The sequence below is a fragment of the Cottoperca gobio genome, unplaced genomic scaffold, assembly GCF_900634415.1.
Source record: "Cottoperca gobio unplaced genomic scaffold, fCotGob3.1 fCotGob3_254arrow_ctg1, whole genome shotgun sequence".
Taxonomy (NCBI): domain Eukaryota; kingdom Metazoa; phylum Chordata; class Actinopteri; order Perciformes; family Bovichtidae; genus Cottoperca; species Cottoperca gobio.
Window position 1 is genome coordinate 185,001 of NW_021166876.1, and position 14,409 is coordinate 199,409.

A 14,409-nucleotide genomic window follows, 5' to 3' on the forward strand; every position below is an offset into this window, starting at 1 on the left:
GTTTGTAACCCTGAAGGTCACCGGCGCCGCTGAAGGAGCCGCAGAGCAGCGTTCTTATCTGATGAGTTGATGGCGGGGTACGCCGCCTGCAGGAGTCGTCCTCTTTGTCGCATTCGACTACACACAAGCAGCCGTTCACCTGAAAAGGATTCTTGTGTTTGTATTGTTTTCTCTGTGACAGCAGTTACATTTTGTTTTGTTCTCCAACAGTCACGGAAAGAGTTTTACGAGCGCGTGAAAAATGCGGAACAACCTCCTAAAGATGGGCGTGAAGGTAAACGCTCATTACTGATGATTACTGATAATATCTGCGGCTCCTCCGCTCTGAGAAAACACAATTCAGACGACCGACTGGATCATTCGTGCTTTTAAACCAATCAACGTCCTGGTTTGGTGATAAAAGCCGGCGAGCTGTTCTTTGTCCAGCTGCAGTGGGAACCAAGGTGTCGCCGTCATGTGACAAATCGCTCACTGCAACACGGTGATAAGAGTCCGCAGCCCGCCCACCCATCTTGGGCTGTGATGGGACCCAGCAGTCACTCAGCCTGTTATTACCATAATCCTCCAGTCTGGGTCTTATCAGCCTCCAACCCGCTCAGGCAGCTCGCACCAAACTGCAAACAATAAACACACCTTTTCTCTCCCTGTGGGAAAACGGCACGTTAAAGTCCCCGTGAGCGTTAATGTACCCATCAACACTGTTAATGAATGTGTTCATACAGTAACTCACAACAAATAAGAAAACAGTGAAGACCACTTTGTTTCCCACCGGAGACGCAGAGCGATGAGCTCATCGTGTTCGGAGTTACTGTCGCTTTAAAACGGGCAGATTTCTAATGGAGGTTTTGAACTGTGGCTTGTGGACCCTTAAAGAAAAGCAACACAGTGAGTCGCAGTTACTTTACTCACATCTGGGATTTCTAAAGGCCTGAAAAGATTAAAGCTCTGAAAGCAGAAACATGTTGTTTGTGTGTAACTGTGTGTGTGTAGATTTAAACTCTCCACAGCTACATTACTTAACGCCTCATTTACATATTAAACACTTGTAATATAAACTTGTGTTGATGTGAGTCATGAAGTGGGGAAGCTTCATGATATCTGTTAGTTACATGTTTGACCCTGTTCACCTGTAGTGTGTACAACATGTATGACTCTGTTCACCTGTAGTGTGTACAACATGTATGACTCTGTTCACCTGTAGTGTGTACAACATGTATGACCCTGTTCACCTGTAGTGTGTACAACATGTATGACTCTGTTCACCTGTAGTGTGTACAACATGTATGACCCTGTTCACCTGTAGTGTGTACAACATGTATGACCCTGTTCACCTGTAGTGTGTACAACATGTATGACTCTGTTCACCTGTAGTGTGTACAACATGTATGACCCTGTTCACCTGTAGTGTGTACAACATGTATGACTCTGTTCACCTGTAGTGTGTACAACATGTATGACCCTGTTCACCTGTAGTGTGTACAACATGTATGACCCTGTTCACCTGTAGTGTGTACAACATGTATGACTCTGTTCACCTGTAGTGTGTACAACATGTATGACCCTGTTCACCTGTAGTGTGTACAACATGTATGACCCTGTTCACCTGTAGTGTGTACAACATGTATGACTCTGTTCACCTGTAGTGTGTACAACATGTATGACCCTGTTCACCTGTAGTGTGTACAACATGTATGACTCTGTTCACCTGTAGTGTGTACAACATGTATGACCCTGTTCACCTGTAGTGTGTACAACATGTATGACCCTGTTCACCTGTAGTGTGTACAACATGTATGTCTGTTCACCTGTAGTGTGTACAACATGTATGACTCTGTTCACCTGTAGTGTGTACAACATGTATGACTCTGTTCACCTGTAGTGTGTACAACATGTATGACTCTGTTCACCTGTAGTGTGTACAACATGTATGACCCTGTTCACCTGTAGTGTGTACAACATGTATGACTCTGTTCACCTGTAGTGTGTACAACATGTATGACCCTGTTCACCTGTAGTGTGTACAACATGTATGACCCTGTTCACCTGTAGTGTGTACAACATGTATGACCCTGTTCACCTGTAGTGTGTACAACATGTATGACTCTGTTCACCTGTAGTGTGTACAACATGTATGACTCTGTTCACCTGTAGTGTGTACAACATGTATGACTCTGTTCACCTGTAGTGTGTACAACATGTATGACCCTGTTCACCTGTAGTGTGTACAACATGTATGACTCTGTTCACCTGTAGTGTGTACAACATGTATGACTCTGTTCACCTGTAGTGTGTACAACATGTATGACTCTGTTCACCTGTAGTGTGTACAACATGTATGACTCTGTTCACCTGTAGTGTGTACAACATGTATGAATGTTACAATACATATCTTTAAAGGAGCTTTTCTCTAAAGGAGCTTTTTCTCACACTCTTCAGCAGAAGTCTCCACTTCAGTAGCACTTACATACACCAAACTTTCCACTTTCATTCCTCTCTATATTCTGAAGCTTTGTGCAGAGGGCTTTGTTCACATGTCACTCACAGCTCATGTTATACACGCTACACTCACTACATGCAGGAGAGGCACAGAGTTCTGTGTGTTGACAGGATTTAGTGATTTATGGAGTGATACAAAGACAGATCCAGAATCTGTACAAACCTTTGATCTGTGTGATATGTATATTTTATATAATAATATATAATTAAATACTAAATGAATAATCTTGTGACTCCAGAACCTTCACATAAAGAATAAATCACACAGTAATTATAAACCTTTTGATTATAATCAGTTGAGAACAATTGCAGAAATGGTTAATTAAATTAAATTAGCATTTAAAAGCCACTTTATTCACCACAGCTGTTATTTTAATACATCATTTAAAATGTTTTAGTTTCCGTTCTTTTGTTAAATCTATCATTTTGTTAATTGTTCATTGTTAAAAGTAATTATTTATGTTTCACTTCGGACTCAAAGACCGACACTAGAACATTCTACAAATTATTATTATTATTATTAATTATAATAATGCCAAACAATAAATAAGTATTTAATTTGTTTATTATTATCACTCGGCTTCTTTTCACAGACACAAACTTATGTTTTAAATGAACATTTTTCTTCTTAAAATTAACTTAATAATTTAATAACAAAAACATAAAACATGAACTGTAAAGCCAACTCTGAAATGTCCGATGTCGGAGCGTCCTTGAACGCAGCATCGCTGCAACGTGAATAAAATATTAAATATAATAATATATAATATATAATATAAAGTTTATGAATCTTTGAGCGTGGAAGGAGATCAATGTGAAAACTTAATAAATTGATTAATTGCATTTTCAGTCAAACGAAAAGATAATTTATCTAAAAACACTAAATTATTATAAAACTGTTGAATGATTCTAATCTTCATATGATTCATATGTTCTATATCTATATAGACTATCTATATATCTATATCTTATATGTTGAATTAATATCCAGCTTTCTTTAATTCTGATCACCAATAATTCTGTTTGTTTGTTTAATCTTTAATTCTTTAAATTGTTTTTATATTTCTTCTGATAAATCTTTTTCATTTTAAATTAGTTTTCTTTGATTTCTTGTTTGATTTTTAATGTTTTTGTTTTTATTTTATTTTATTTAAAAAACGTTATTTTGTTTAGATTGTGTAATTTAAAGCTTTTCTTTTTCTTTTTTTGTTAGACTTTTAATGTTTTGTTTAATCTTTAATTCTCTGTTAGGTTTTAAATAATTCTATTTAAATCATTTCATATTTCAAGTAACTGTTTTGTGTAATCTTTATTTTTCTGTCAAGTTTTATTTAGAAGTCTTGTTAATAATCACATCTGTTTTATTTCTAATTATTAAAATGTGATAAATCAGCTTCATCCTGTTTAATGTTTTTACTAAATGACTTTTACATTAAATGTTTAAAAGAAGAAGAAGAAGAAGAAGAAGGAGGAGGAGGAGGAGGAGGAGGAGGAGGAGGAGGAGGAGGAGGAAGAGGAGGAGGAGGAGGAGGAGGAAGAGGAGGAAGAGGAGGAGGAGGAGAATAGATTCCCAGACTCACATAAAGAAGTTGTTTAATGCGGCTGAAATTAGCTTCACATGAAAGCCGACAGTTTGACCTTTGACCCCCACGTTCACAGTGATAATAGGAGCAGAATCAAACCATCTGGCAGAAACACACACACACACACACACACACACACACACACACACCCCCCGAGGCTCCATCGACCATCAATCAGCGCACAGACAGGAATATAAATGAATTGCTTTATCTCAGCTGCACACACACACACACACACACACACACACACACATACACACACACACACACACACACACATACACATACACATACACATACACACACACATACACACACACACACACACACACACACACACACACACACACAGGATTTTGGATTATTGTAGAAAATAATCTCTGGCACAAACGTTTATCTTTAGCTTCCAGTGTTTATGCTAAGCTAGGCTAGCCGTTTCCACCAACTTCCATTGATTATGCTAAGCTAGGCTAGCCGTCTCCACCAGCTTCCAGTGTTTATGCTAAGCTAGGCTAGCCGTTTCCACCAACTTCCATTGATTATGCTAAGCTAGGCTAGCCGTCTCCACCAGCTTCCAGTGTTTATGCTAAGCTAGGCTAGCCATCTCCACCAACTTCCATTGATTATGCTAAGCTAGGCTAGCTGTTTCCCCTGCTTCCAGTCTAAATATGTTGTTGATATGAACAAATATGTTATGATAACGCAGCATTAAATAAATATAAATTAAATACTTATTAAATACTCATTTATTGTTCTTCAACAGCATCAAGTTGTTCAAAAGATTTACACAAACATTAAGAAAATAAATTACCAAACACTTTTAATAAAAATAACTTGAGTAAAGTTGATTTAAAAATGTTTCTGTCACAAAATGTATAAATATAATAAGTGGGATATAAAAGGCGTTGATGCGACGCAGCAGCTGCAGACGCTTCAATACAAACTGCTTTTGTCAAAATCTGTTGAACAGAAAACTACGAGATAAACTGTAAGACGAACAACAGGACACGTTCGTTTGCTTTCTGACTTCAACACATCTTCTGTCAGGGATCCAAATATAAGAGGTAAGAAGTTCAGATGTAAAATAAGACTTCTGAAATCGTCGTGTTAGAAAAAAGTTCCAGAAGTTTGTGCTTCTGAGTTTCTGAGGTCGCTGGAAGTTGTTGAGTCTTTGGTCCTTGAAGAAACTGCTGAATCAGCGATTTACAAAATGCAAAAGCAAAGTTTCTCAAACTATGAAGGTTTTATTCCTTCATCGTCTTCATCACTAAATCTTCTTCGCTGTTCTTGTAAAAGTAAAAGAATTGTTCCGTATTTCCTGAACGTTAAACATTCGTGCTGAAACATGAAGGAAGCGTCTGCAGTTTATTGTTATTATTGTTAGAGCCGCTGTGAACGTAACGTAACGGGAATAAAGTCGCTTTTAAGAGACGAAAATCATCGAGAAAAAAAGTCTTATTTTTAGAAAAATAAAACTTTAACAATATTATGAAGAAATTAATATTTAAAGAATAAAGTCATAATTTAAAAACAACTCATGTCGTAGGAATAAGTTTGTACTTTAAACCAAACTTCATGAAAAACGTTTTAATATATAAAAATGTAATTTAATATAAATGTTATGAGAATAATTGTGATATTTCAAGATGCATCAATAATAAATAATTTCATGACGTCATTTAATCTTTTTAAAGTTTTAACTTCAAAATAAATAGTTGAGTTAAAGTCACAACCTGAAGTCGAAACGAGGTCGTGACATCTAAACATTAATACAGTAATTATTAAAATAAAGTGTAAAACATTACGACTTCCATCAAGATGATGATCGTGTTCTTTTAAGATTCAAAACTTTATTCTCTTTGTTCCTCACAGCGGCTCAGATACTGTCGCAGCTCTCCGTCGTCTATTAGCTTCACGACTTCATGACTTCATAACTTCATGACTTCATAACTTCATGAGTTCATAACAAACTTCATGACTTCATAACTTCACGAGTTCATGATTTCATAACTTCATGACTTCATGAGTTCATAACAAACTTCATGACTTCATAACTTCACGAGTTCATGATTTCATAACTTCACGAGTTCATGACTTCATAACTTCATGAGTTCATAACTTCATAACTTCACGAGTTCATGACTTCATAACTTCACGAGTTCATGACTTCATAACTTCACGAGTTCATGATTTCATAACTTCACGAGTTCATAACTTCATAACTTCACGAGTTCATGACTTCATAACTTCATGAGTCCATAACTTCATGACTTCATGAGTTCATAACTTCATGAGTTCATAACTTCATGATTTCAAGACTTCATAACCTCATGACTTCATAACTTCATGAGTTCATGAGTTCATAACTTCATGACTTCATGACTTCCTGAGTTCATAACTTCATGAGTTCATGATTTCATGACTTCATAACCTCATGACTTCATAACTTCATGACTTCATAACTTCATGAGTTCATGATTTCATGACTTCATAACCTCATGACTTCAAAACCTCATGACTTCATAACTTCATAACCTCATGACTTCAAAACCTCATGACTTCATAACTTCATGAGTTCATGACTTCATGACTTCATAACTTCATGACTTCATAACTTCATGACTTCAAGAGTTCATAACGTCATGAGTTCATAACTTCATGACTTCATAATTTCATGACTTCATGACTTCATAACTTCATGAGTTCATGATTTCATGACTTCATAATTTCATGACTTCATAACTTCATGAGTTCATGATTTCATGACTTCATAATTTCATGACTTCATAACCTCATGACTTCATAACCTCATGACTTCATGAGTTCATAGCTTCATGACTTCATAATTTCATGACTTCATGACTTCAAGAGTTCATAACTTCATGACTTCATAACGTCATGATTTCATGACTTCATGACTTCATGATTTCATAACTTCATGATTTCATAACTTCATGATTTCATGACTTCATGACTTCATGATTTCATAACTTCATGATTTCATGACTTCATGATTTCATGACTTCATAACCTCATGACTTCATAACTTCATGAGTTCATAACTTCATGACTTCAGACGGGGAGGATCAGATTCAGTTTGATGAAACTTCTCCGCTGGTTCTCAGGTTTTATTTCCCACATGTTGCTCAATGAGATCCTCGTGATGTGAGAATTTAAAACCTTAAGATCTGTTGCACCTTTAAATGTTCTCCTTACAGTTCCCTTCACTTGTTCACTTGTTGTTTAAGGTGTTCTTCAATTACAGAATCCCTCAAAGTGAAGAAAGTAAAAACCTGACAGACAAACTGACAGAAGATATTAAATAATGATCAGCAGGTATGTAAGCTCAGGTGAGTCCTCGAGGTTCTGTCTTCCATGCTTTGTGCGTTAAATAGTTTTTTTTGTGTATTTTCAGACATTTGAAGACCCGTGTGAGCGACAGCAGTAAGTGTCAAACTGAAGGAGAAAACTTAAGGTGTGTTGTGTAACCGGAGTTTGTCGTGCGGGCTGGCGTGTCAGCCCTGCAGCGTGTCAGCCCTGCAGCGTGTCAGCCCTGCAGCGTGTCAGCCCTGCAGCGTGTCAGCCCTGCAGCGTGGGCACAGCAGCCGGATGTGTCCCGAGCACGCTGTCGTAGAAACAGTCCTCGTTGATCATGGAGGTCATGCTCTGCACGCTGAAGTCTCTCTCCAGCAGGATGTCCGGTGCTTCCCCTGCAGCGGTCCGTCGCAGACTGGAGCTCCGCCTCTTCTCCACGTGCCTCCGGTCGCCGCTCTGAGACGCCGCTCCTCGCTCCGCCTCCTCCTCGGTGAAGTTCAGCCTCTGCAGCTGGGCCTCCAGCTCGCTGGTCAGGGAGCAGAGTCTGGTTCTCTTCCCGGTGGGGTCGCAGGCGGCGCGGCGGGGCAGCAGGGGCTCCGAGCAGGTTTCTCCCAGGATGGAGCCGATGCCGGCCCTGCGGCTCTCCTCCACGGTCCTCTGGCTGTCGGAGCGACACCGCTGCTGCCTCCTCCTCCAGGAGCTGCTCCTCTCCGTCGACAGCCGGGTCCTCCTCAGGGAGCCGGCGGGCGCTCGGTCTCTGAGGAGGGAGCGCAAAGCTCGCAGTACGCTGGCCTTCGTCTCCAGACCACTGAAACACAAACAGGACGCTCAGAATAACGAAATACACGTAACATGGCACTAACATACACTTTACACGTGTTACACACACAACCTGAGCGGCTCATCTTTAACAAAGCGTCTCTGGTTTCCGCACTTCGAACTACACGAGACTGAAACGATTCTTCTTGCTGTTCTCGTGTGAGTCATCTTTTACCTGCTGCAGAGCTGAAACACGGTCTCCGGTCGGCCCTCCACCTCCGACCGGCTGTGGACCAGCTCCCACACACACTCGTTCTCCGAGCCTGAAAACACAAGTACGCACATGCGTTACTGCAGTCAAAGTAGTAATAATAACAATGTAGAAATACTCTGTTACAGGTAAAAGTCCTGCGTTTAAAATCTTACTGAAGCAAAAATACAAAAGCATCAAAATCTACTTAAAATACCAAAAGTAAAAGTTCTGCAGAATAATTTAATTTAATAATTTATTATAATTATTGATGCATGTTGCAGCTGGAGCTCATTTTAATTATTGCTGGGTAGTTTAATCCATTAAAACAATCATAATTTATCTGTTTATTATATTTAGAATTATTAATCTAAATCTAAAGTTATTAAATAAATGTATTGCAGTAAAAACAATAGTACTTAAATACAACTACTGCAACCTTTATTTGAACTACAATATAAAAGAAACTCAGTCACCAACACAAATAAGAAACTTAAGAATAAATAAAACCGTTACAATTCAAGGCCAATTAAAACATTAAATTAAAATATGTCGAAATGAAACATTTAAATTGCATTTTGGATGAACGTGTCGTGAGCTTCATGTTGTTCTGCATCTTCATCCAGATGCAGCTGCACGATGACGATAACTTCATCTGCTGACGCATCAGAGATCTGGGAAATTATATTTATATTTTATATTTTTATGCCCGTTTTTTCATCAGAGCAACGTTTTTATTGTGAAAATCCAGTCCTTGTATTTTAAAGTGGATCTCTGAGTTTCATCAGCTCAGTGTGAAATCTGACTTTTATTTTGAAAATGGAAGGAAGTCAGATCTGATAAAGTCCCACGATCACAGGTCTGTGGATGAAGTCATATTGTGTTCACTGACCTGTGATGTTGGCCGGTCTGACCTGAACCGCTGAAACTGGGATTAACCAGCGGAACCTGAAGGGGTCCAGATCAGCTGAGCGAGACACCGTCTGTCAACAAACAACAAACCTGATAAATATTACACACGACTCAAGTACCTGAGTTACTGTCACTACACACTGTGTGTACTCCACTGTGTACTCCACTGTGTACTTCACTGTGTGTGTACTCGTATGTGTACTTCACTGTGTGTGTACTCTACTGTGTACTCCACTGTGTGTGTACTTCACTGTGTGTGTACTTCACTGTGTGTGTACTTCACTGTGTGTGTACTCCACTGTGTGTGTACTTCACTGTGTGTGTACTCTACTGTGTACTCCACTGTGTACTTCACTGTGTGCGTACTCTACTGTGCGTACTCTATTGTGCGTACTCTACTGTGCGTACTTCACTGTGCGCACTCTACTGTGCGTACTTCACTGTGCGTACTTCACTGTGCGTACTTCACTGTGCATGTACTCTACTGTGTACTCCACTGTGTGTGTACTTCACTGTGTACTTCACTGTGTACTTCACTGTGCGTACTTCACTGTGTGTGTACTCCACTGTGTGTGTACTTCACTGTGTGTGTACTTCACTGTGTGCGTACTTCACTGTGCGTACTTCACTGTGCGTACTTCACGATGCGTACTTCACTATGCGTACTTCACTATGCGTACATTACGATGCGTACTTCACTGTGCGTACTTCACCGTGCGTACTTCACCGTGCGTACTCTACTGTGCGTACTCTACTGTGCGTACTTCACTGTGCGTACTTCCCTGTGCGTACTTCACTGTGCGTACTTCACTGTGCGTGTACTCTACTGTGTGTGTACTTCACTGTGTGTGTACTCTACTGTGTACTCCACTGTGTGCGTACTTCACTGTGCGTACTCTACTGTGCGTACTCTACTGTGCGTACTTCACTGTGCGTACTCTACTGTGCGTACTCTACTGTGCGTACTTCACTGTGCGTACTTCACTGTGCATGTACTCTACTGTGTACTCCACTGTGTGTGTACTTCACTGTGTACTTCACTGTGTACTTCACTGTGCGTACTTCACTGTGTGTGTACTCCACTGTGTGTGTACTTCACTGTGTGTGTACTTCACTGTGTGCGTACTTCACTGTGCGTACTTCACTGTGCGTACTTCACGATGCGTACTTCACTATGCGTACTTCACTATGCGTACATTACGATGCGTACTTCACTATGCGTACTTCACGATGCGTACTTCACGATGCGTACTTCACTATGCGTACTTCACTATGCGTACTTCACTGTGCGTACTCTACTGTGCGTACTCTACTGTGCGTACTTCACTGTGTGTACATCACTATGCGTACTCTACTGTGCGTACTTCACGATGCGTACTTCACTGAGTGTACTTCACTATGCGTACTCTACTGTGCGTACTCTACTGTGCGTACTCTACTGTGCGTACTTCACTGTGAGTACTCTACTGTGCGTACTTCACTGTGCGTACTCTACTGTGCGTACTCTACTGTGCATACTCTACTGTGCGTACTTCACTGTGCGTACTCTACTGTGCGTACTCTACTGTGCGTACTCTACTGTGCGTACTTCACTGTGAGTACTCTACTGTGCGTACTTCACTATGCGTACTTCACTGTGCGTACTCTACTGTGCGTACTTCACTGTGCGTACTCTACTGTGCGTACTTCACTGTGCGTACTCTACTGTGCGTACTCTACTGTGCGTACTCTACTGTGCGTACTTCACTGTGCGTACTCTACTGTGCGTACTCTACTGTGCGTACTTCACTGTGCGTACTTCACTGTGCGTACTTCACTGTGCGTACTTCACCGTGCGTACTTCACCGTGCGTACTCTACTGTGCGTACTCTACTGTACGTACTTCACCGTGCGTACTTCCCTGTGCGTACTTCACTGTGCGTACTTCACTGTGCGTGTACTCTACTGTGTGTGTACTTCACTGTGTGTGTACTCTACTGTGTACTCCACTGTGTGCGTACTTCACTGTGCGTACTCTACTGTGCGTACTCTACTGTGCGTACTTCACTGTGCGTACTCTACTGTGCGTACTTCACTGTGTGTACTTCACTGTGCATGTACTCTACTGTGTACTCCACTGTGTGTGTACTTCACTGTGTACTTCACTGTGTACTTCACTGTGCGTACTTCACTGTGTGTGTACTCCACTGTGTGTGTACTTCACTGTGTGTGTACTTCACTGTGTGCGTACTTCACTGTGCGTACTTCACTGTGCGTACTTCACGATGCGTACTTCACTATGCGTACTTCACTATGCGTACATTACGATGCGTACTTCACTATGCGTACTTCACGATGCGTACTTCACGATGCGTACTTCACTATGCGTACTTCACTATGCGTACTTCACTGTGCGTACTCTACTGTGCGTACTCTACTGTGCGTACTTCACTGTGTGTACATCACTATGCGTACTCTACTGTGCGTACTTCACGATGCGTACTTCACTGTGTGTACTTCACTATGCGTACTCTACTGTGCGTAGTCTACTGTGCGTACTCTACTGTGCGTACTTCACTGTGAGTAATCTACTGTGCGTACTTCACTGTGCGTACTCTACTGTGCGTACTCTACTGTGCATACTCTACTGTGCGTACTTCACTGTGCGTACTCTACTGTGCGTACTTCACTGTGCGTACTCTACTGTGCGTACTCTACTGTGCGTACTTCACTGTGCGTACTCTACTGTGCGTACTCTACTGTGCATACTTCACTGTGCGTACTTCACTGTGCGTACTCTACTGTGCGTACTCTACTGTGCGTACTTCACTGTGAGTACTCTACTGTGCGTACTTCACTGTGCGTACTCTACTGTGCGTACTTCACTGTGCGTACTCTACTGTGCGTACTTCACTGTGCGTACTCTACTGTGCGTACTTCACTGTGCGTACTCTACTGTGCGTACTCTACTGTGCGTACTCTACTGTGCGTACTTCACTGTGCGTACTCTACTGTGCGTACTCTACTGTGCATACTTCACTGTGCGTACTCTACTGCTACTGTGCATACTTCACTGTGCGTACTCTACTGTGCATACTCTACTGTGCGTACTTCACTGTGCGTACTCTACTGTGCGTACTCTACTGTGCGTACTCTACTGTGCGTACTTCACTGTGAGTACTCTACTGTGCGTACTTCACTATGCGTACTTCACTGTGCGTACTCTACTGTGCGTACTTCACTGTGCGTACTCTACTGTGCGTACTTCACTGTGCGTACTCTACTGTGCGTACTCTACTGTGCGTACTCTACTGTGCGTACTTCACTGTGCGTACTCTACTGTGCGTACTCTACTGTGCGTACTTCACTGTGCGTACTTCACTGTGCGTACATTACGATGCGTACTTCACTATGCGTACTTCACTATGCGTACATTACGATGCGTACTTCACTATGCGTACTTCACGATGCGTACTTCACGATGCGTACTTCATTATGCGTACTTCACTATGCGTACTTCACTGTGCGTACTCTACTGTGCGTACTCTACTGTGCGTACTCTACTGTGCGTACTTCACTGTGTGTACATCACTATGCGTACTCTACTGTGCGTACTTCACGATGCGTACTTCACTGTGTGTACTTCACTATGCGTACTCTACTGTGCGTACTCTACTGTGCGTACTCTACTGTGCGTACTCTACTGTGCGTACTTCACTGTGAGTAATCTACTGTGCGTACTTCACTGTGCGTACTCTACTGTGCGTACTCTACTGTGCATACTCTACTGTGCGTACTTCACTGTGCGTACTCTACTGTGCGTACTTCACTGTGCGTACTCTACTGTGCGTACTCTACTGTGCGTACTTCACTGTGCGTACTCTACTGTGCGTACTCTACTGTGCATACTTCACTGTGCGTACTTCACTGTGCGTACTCTACTGTGCGTACTCTACTGTGCGTACTTCACTGTGAGTACTCTACTGTGCGTACTTCACTGTGCGTACTCTACTGTGCGTACTTCACTGTGCGTACTCTACTGTGCGTACTTCACTGTGCGTACTCTACTGTGCGTACTTCACTGTGCGTACTCTACTGTGCGTACTTCACTGTGCGTACTCTACTGTGCGTACTTCACTGTGCGTACTCTACTGTGCGTACTTCACTGTGCGTACTCTACTGTGCGTACTTCACTGTGCGTACTCTACTGTGCGTACTCTACTGTGCGTACTCTACTGTGCGTACTTCACTGTGCGTACTCTACTGTGCGTACTCTACTGTGCATACTTCACTGTGCGTACTCTACTGCTACTGTGCATACTTCACTGTGCGTACTTCACTGTGCGTACTCTACTGTGCGTACTCTACTGTGCGTACTCTACTGTGCGTACTTCACTGTGCGTACTTCACTGTGCGTACTTCACTGTGTGTACTCTACTGTGCGTACTCTACTGTGCGTACTTCACTGTGTACTTCACTATGTGTACTCTACTGTGCGTACTCTACTGTGCTTACTTCACTATGCGTACTTCACTATGAGTACTTCACTGTGCGTACTCTACTGTGCGTACTTCACTGTGCGTACTCTACTGTGCGTACTTCACTGTGCGTACTCTACTGTGCGTACTTCACTGTGCGTACTCTACTGTGCGTACTTCACTGTGCGTACTTCACTGTGCGTACTCTACTGTGCGTACTCTACTGTGCGTACTCTACTGTGCGTACTTCACTGTGCGTACTCTACTGTGCGTACTTCACTGTGCGTACTCTACTGTGCGTACTCTACTGTGCGTACTACTGTGCGTACTTCACTGTGCGTACTCTACTATGCGTACTCTACTGTGCGTACTTCACTGTGCGTACTCTACTGTGCGTACTCTACTGTGCGTACTTCACTGTGCGTACTCTACTGTGCGTACTCTACTGTGCGTACTTCACTGTGCGTACTCTACTGTGCGTACTTCACTGTGCGTACTTCACTGTGCGTACTCTACTGTGCGTACTCTACTGTGCGTACTTCACTGTGCGTACTTCACTGTGCGTACTCTACTGTGTGTACTTCACTGTGCGTACTCTACTGTGCGTACTCTACTGTGCGTACTTCACTGTGCGTAC

The 14,409-nt window shown here is 41.9% G+C and overlaps 1 protein-coding gene across 1 annotated transcript in view; it reads right to left on the reverse strand.

The window, feature by feature from the left end:
• Window positions 1-7,117: 7,117 nt before the first annotated feature.
• The window catches only part of LOC115005110 (T-lymphoma invasion and metastasis-inducing protein 2-like), a 39,466-nt gene continuing 32,174 nt past the window's right edge, over window positions 7,118-14,409 (reverse strand). Inside the window, exons 21-23 of the mRNA XM_029426916.1 lie at window positions 9,296-9,386; window positions 8,389-8,476; window positions 7,118-8,202 (exon numbers count right to left, since the gene is read on the reverse strand). Coding sequence (XP_029282776.1) covers window positions 7,659-8,202; window positions 8,389-8,476; window positions 9,296-9,386 — 723 coding nt within the window. The 3' untranslated portion in view covers window positions 7,118-7,658. The remainder of the gene's footprint in view (window positions 8,203-8,388; window positions 8,477-9,295; window positions 9,387-14,409) is intronic.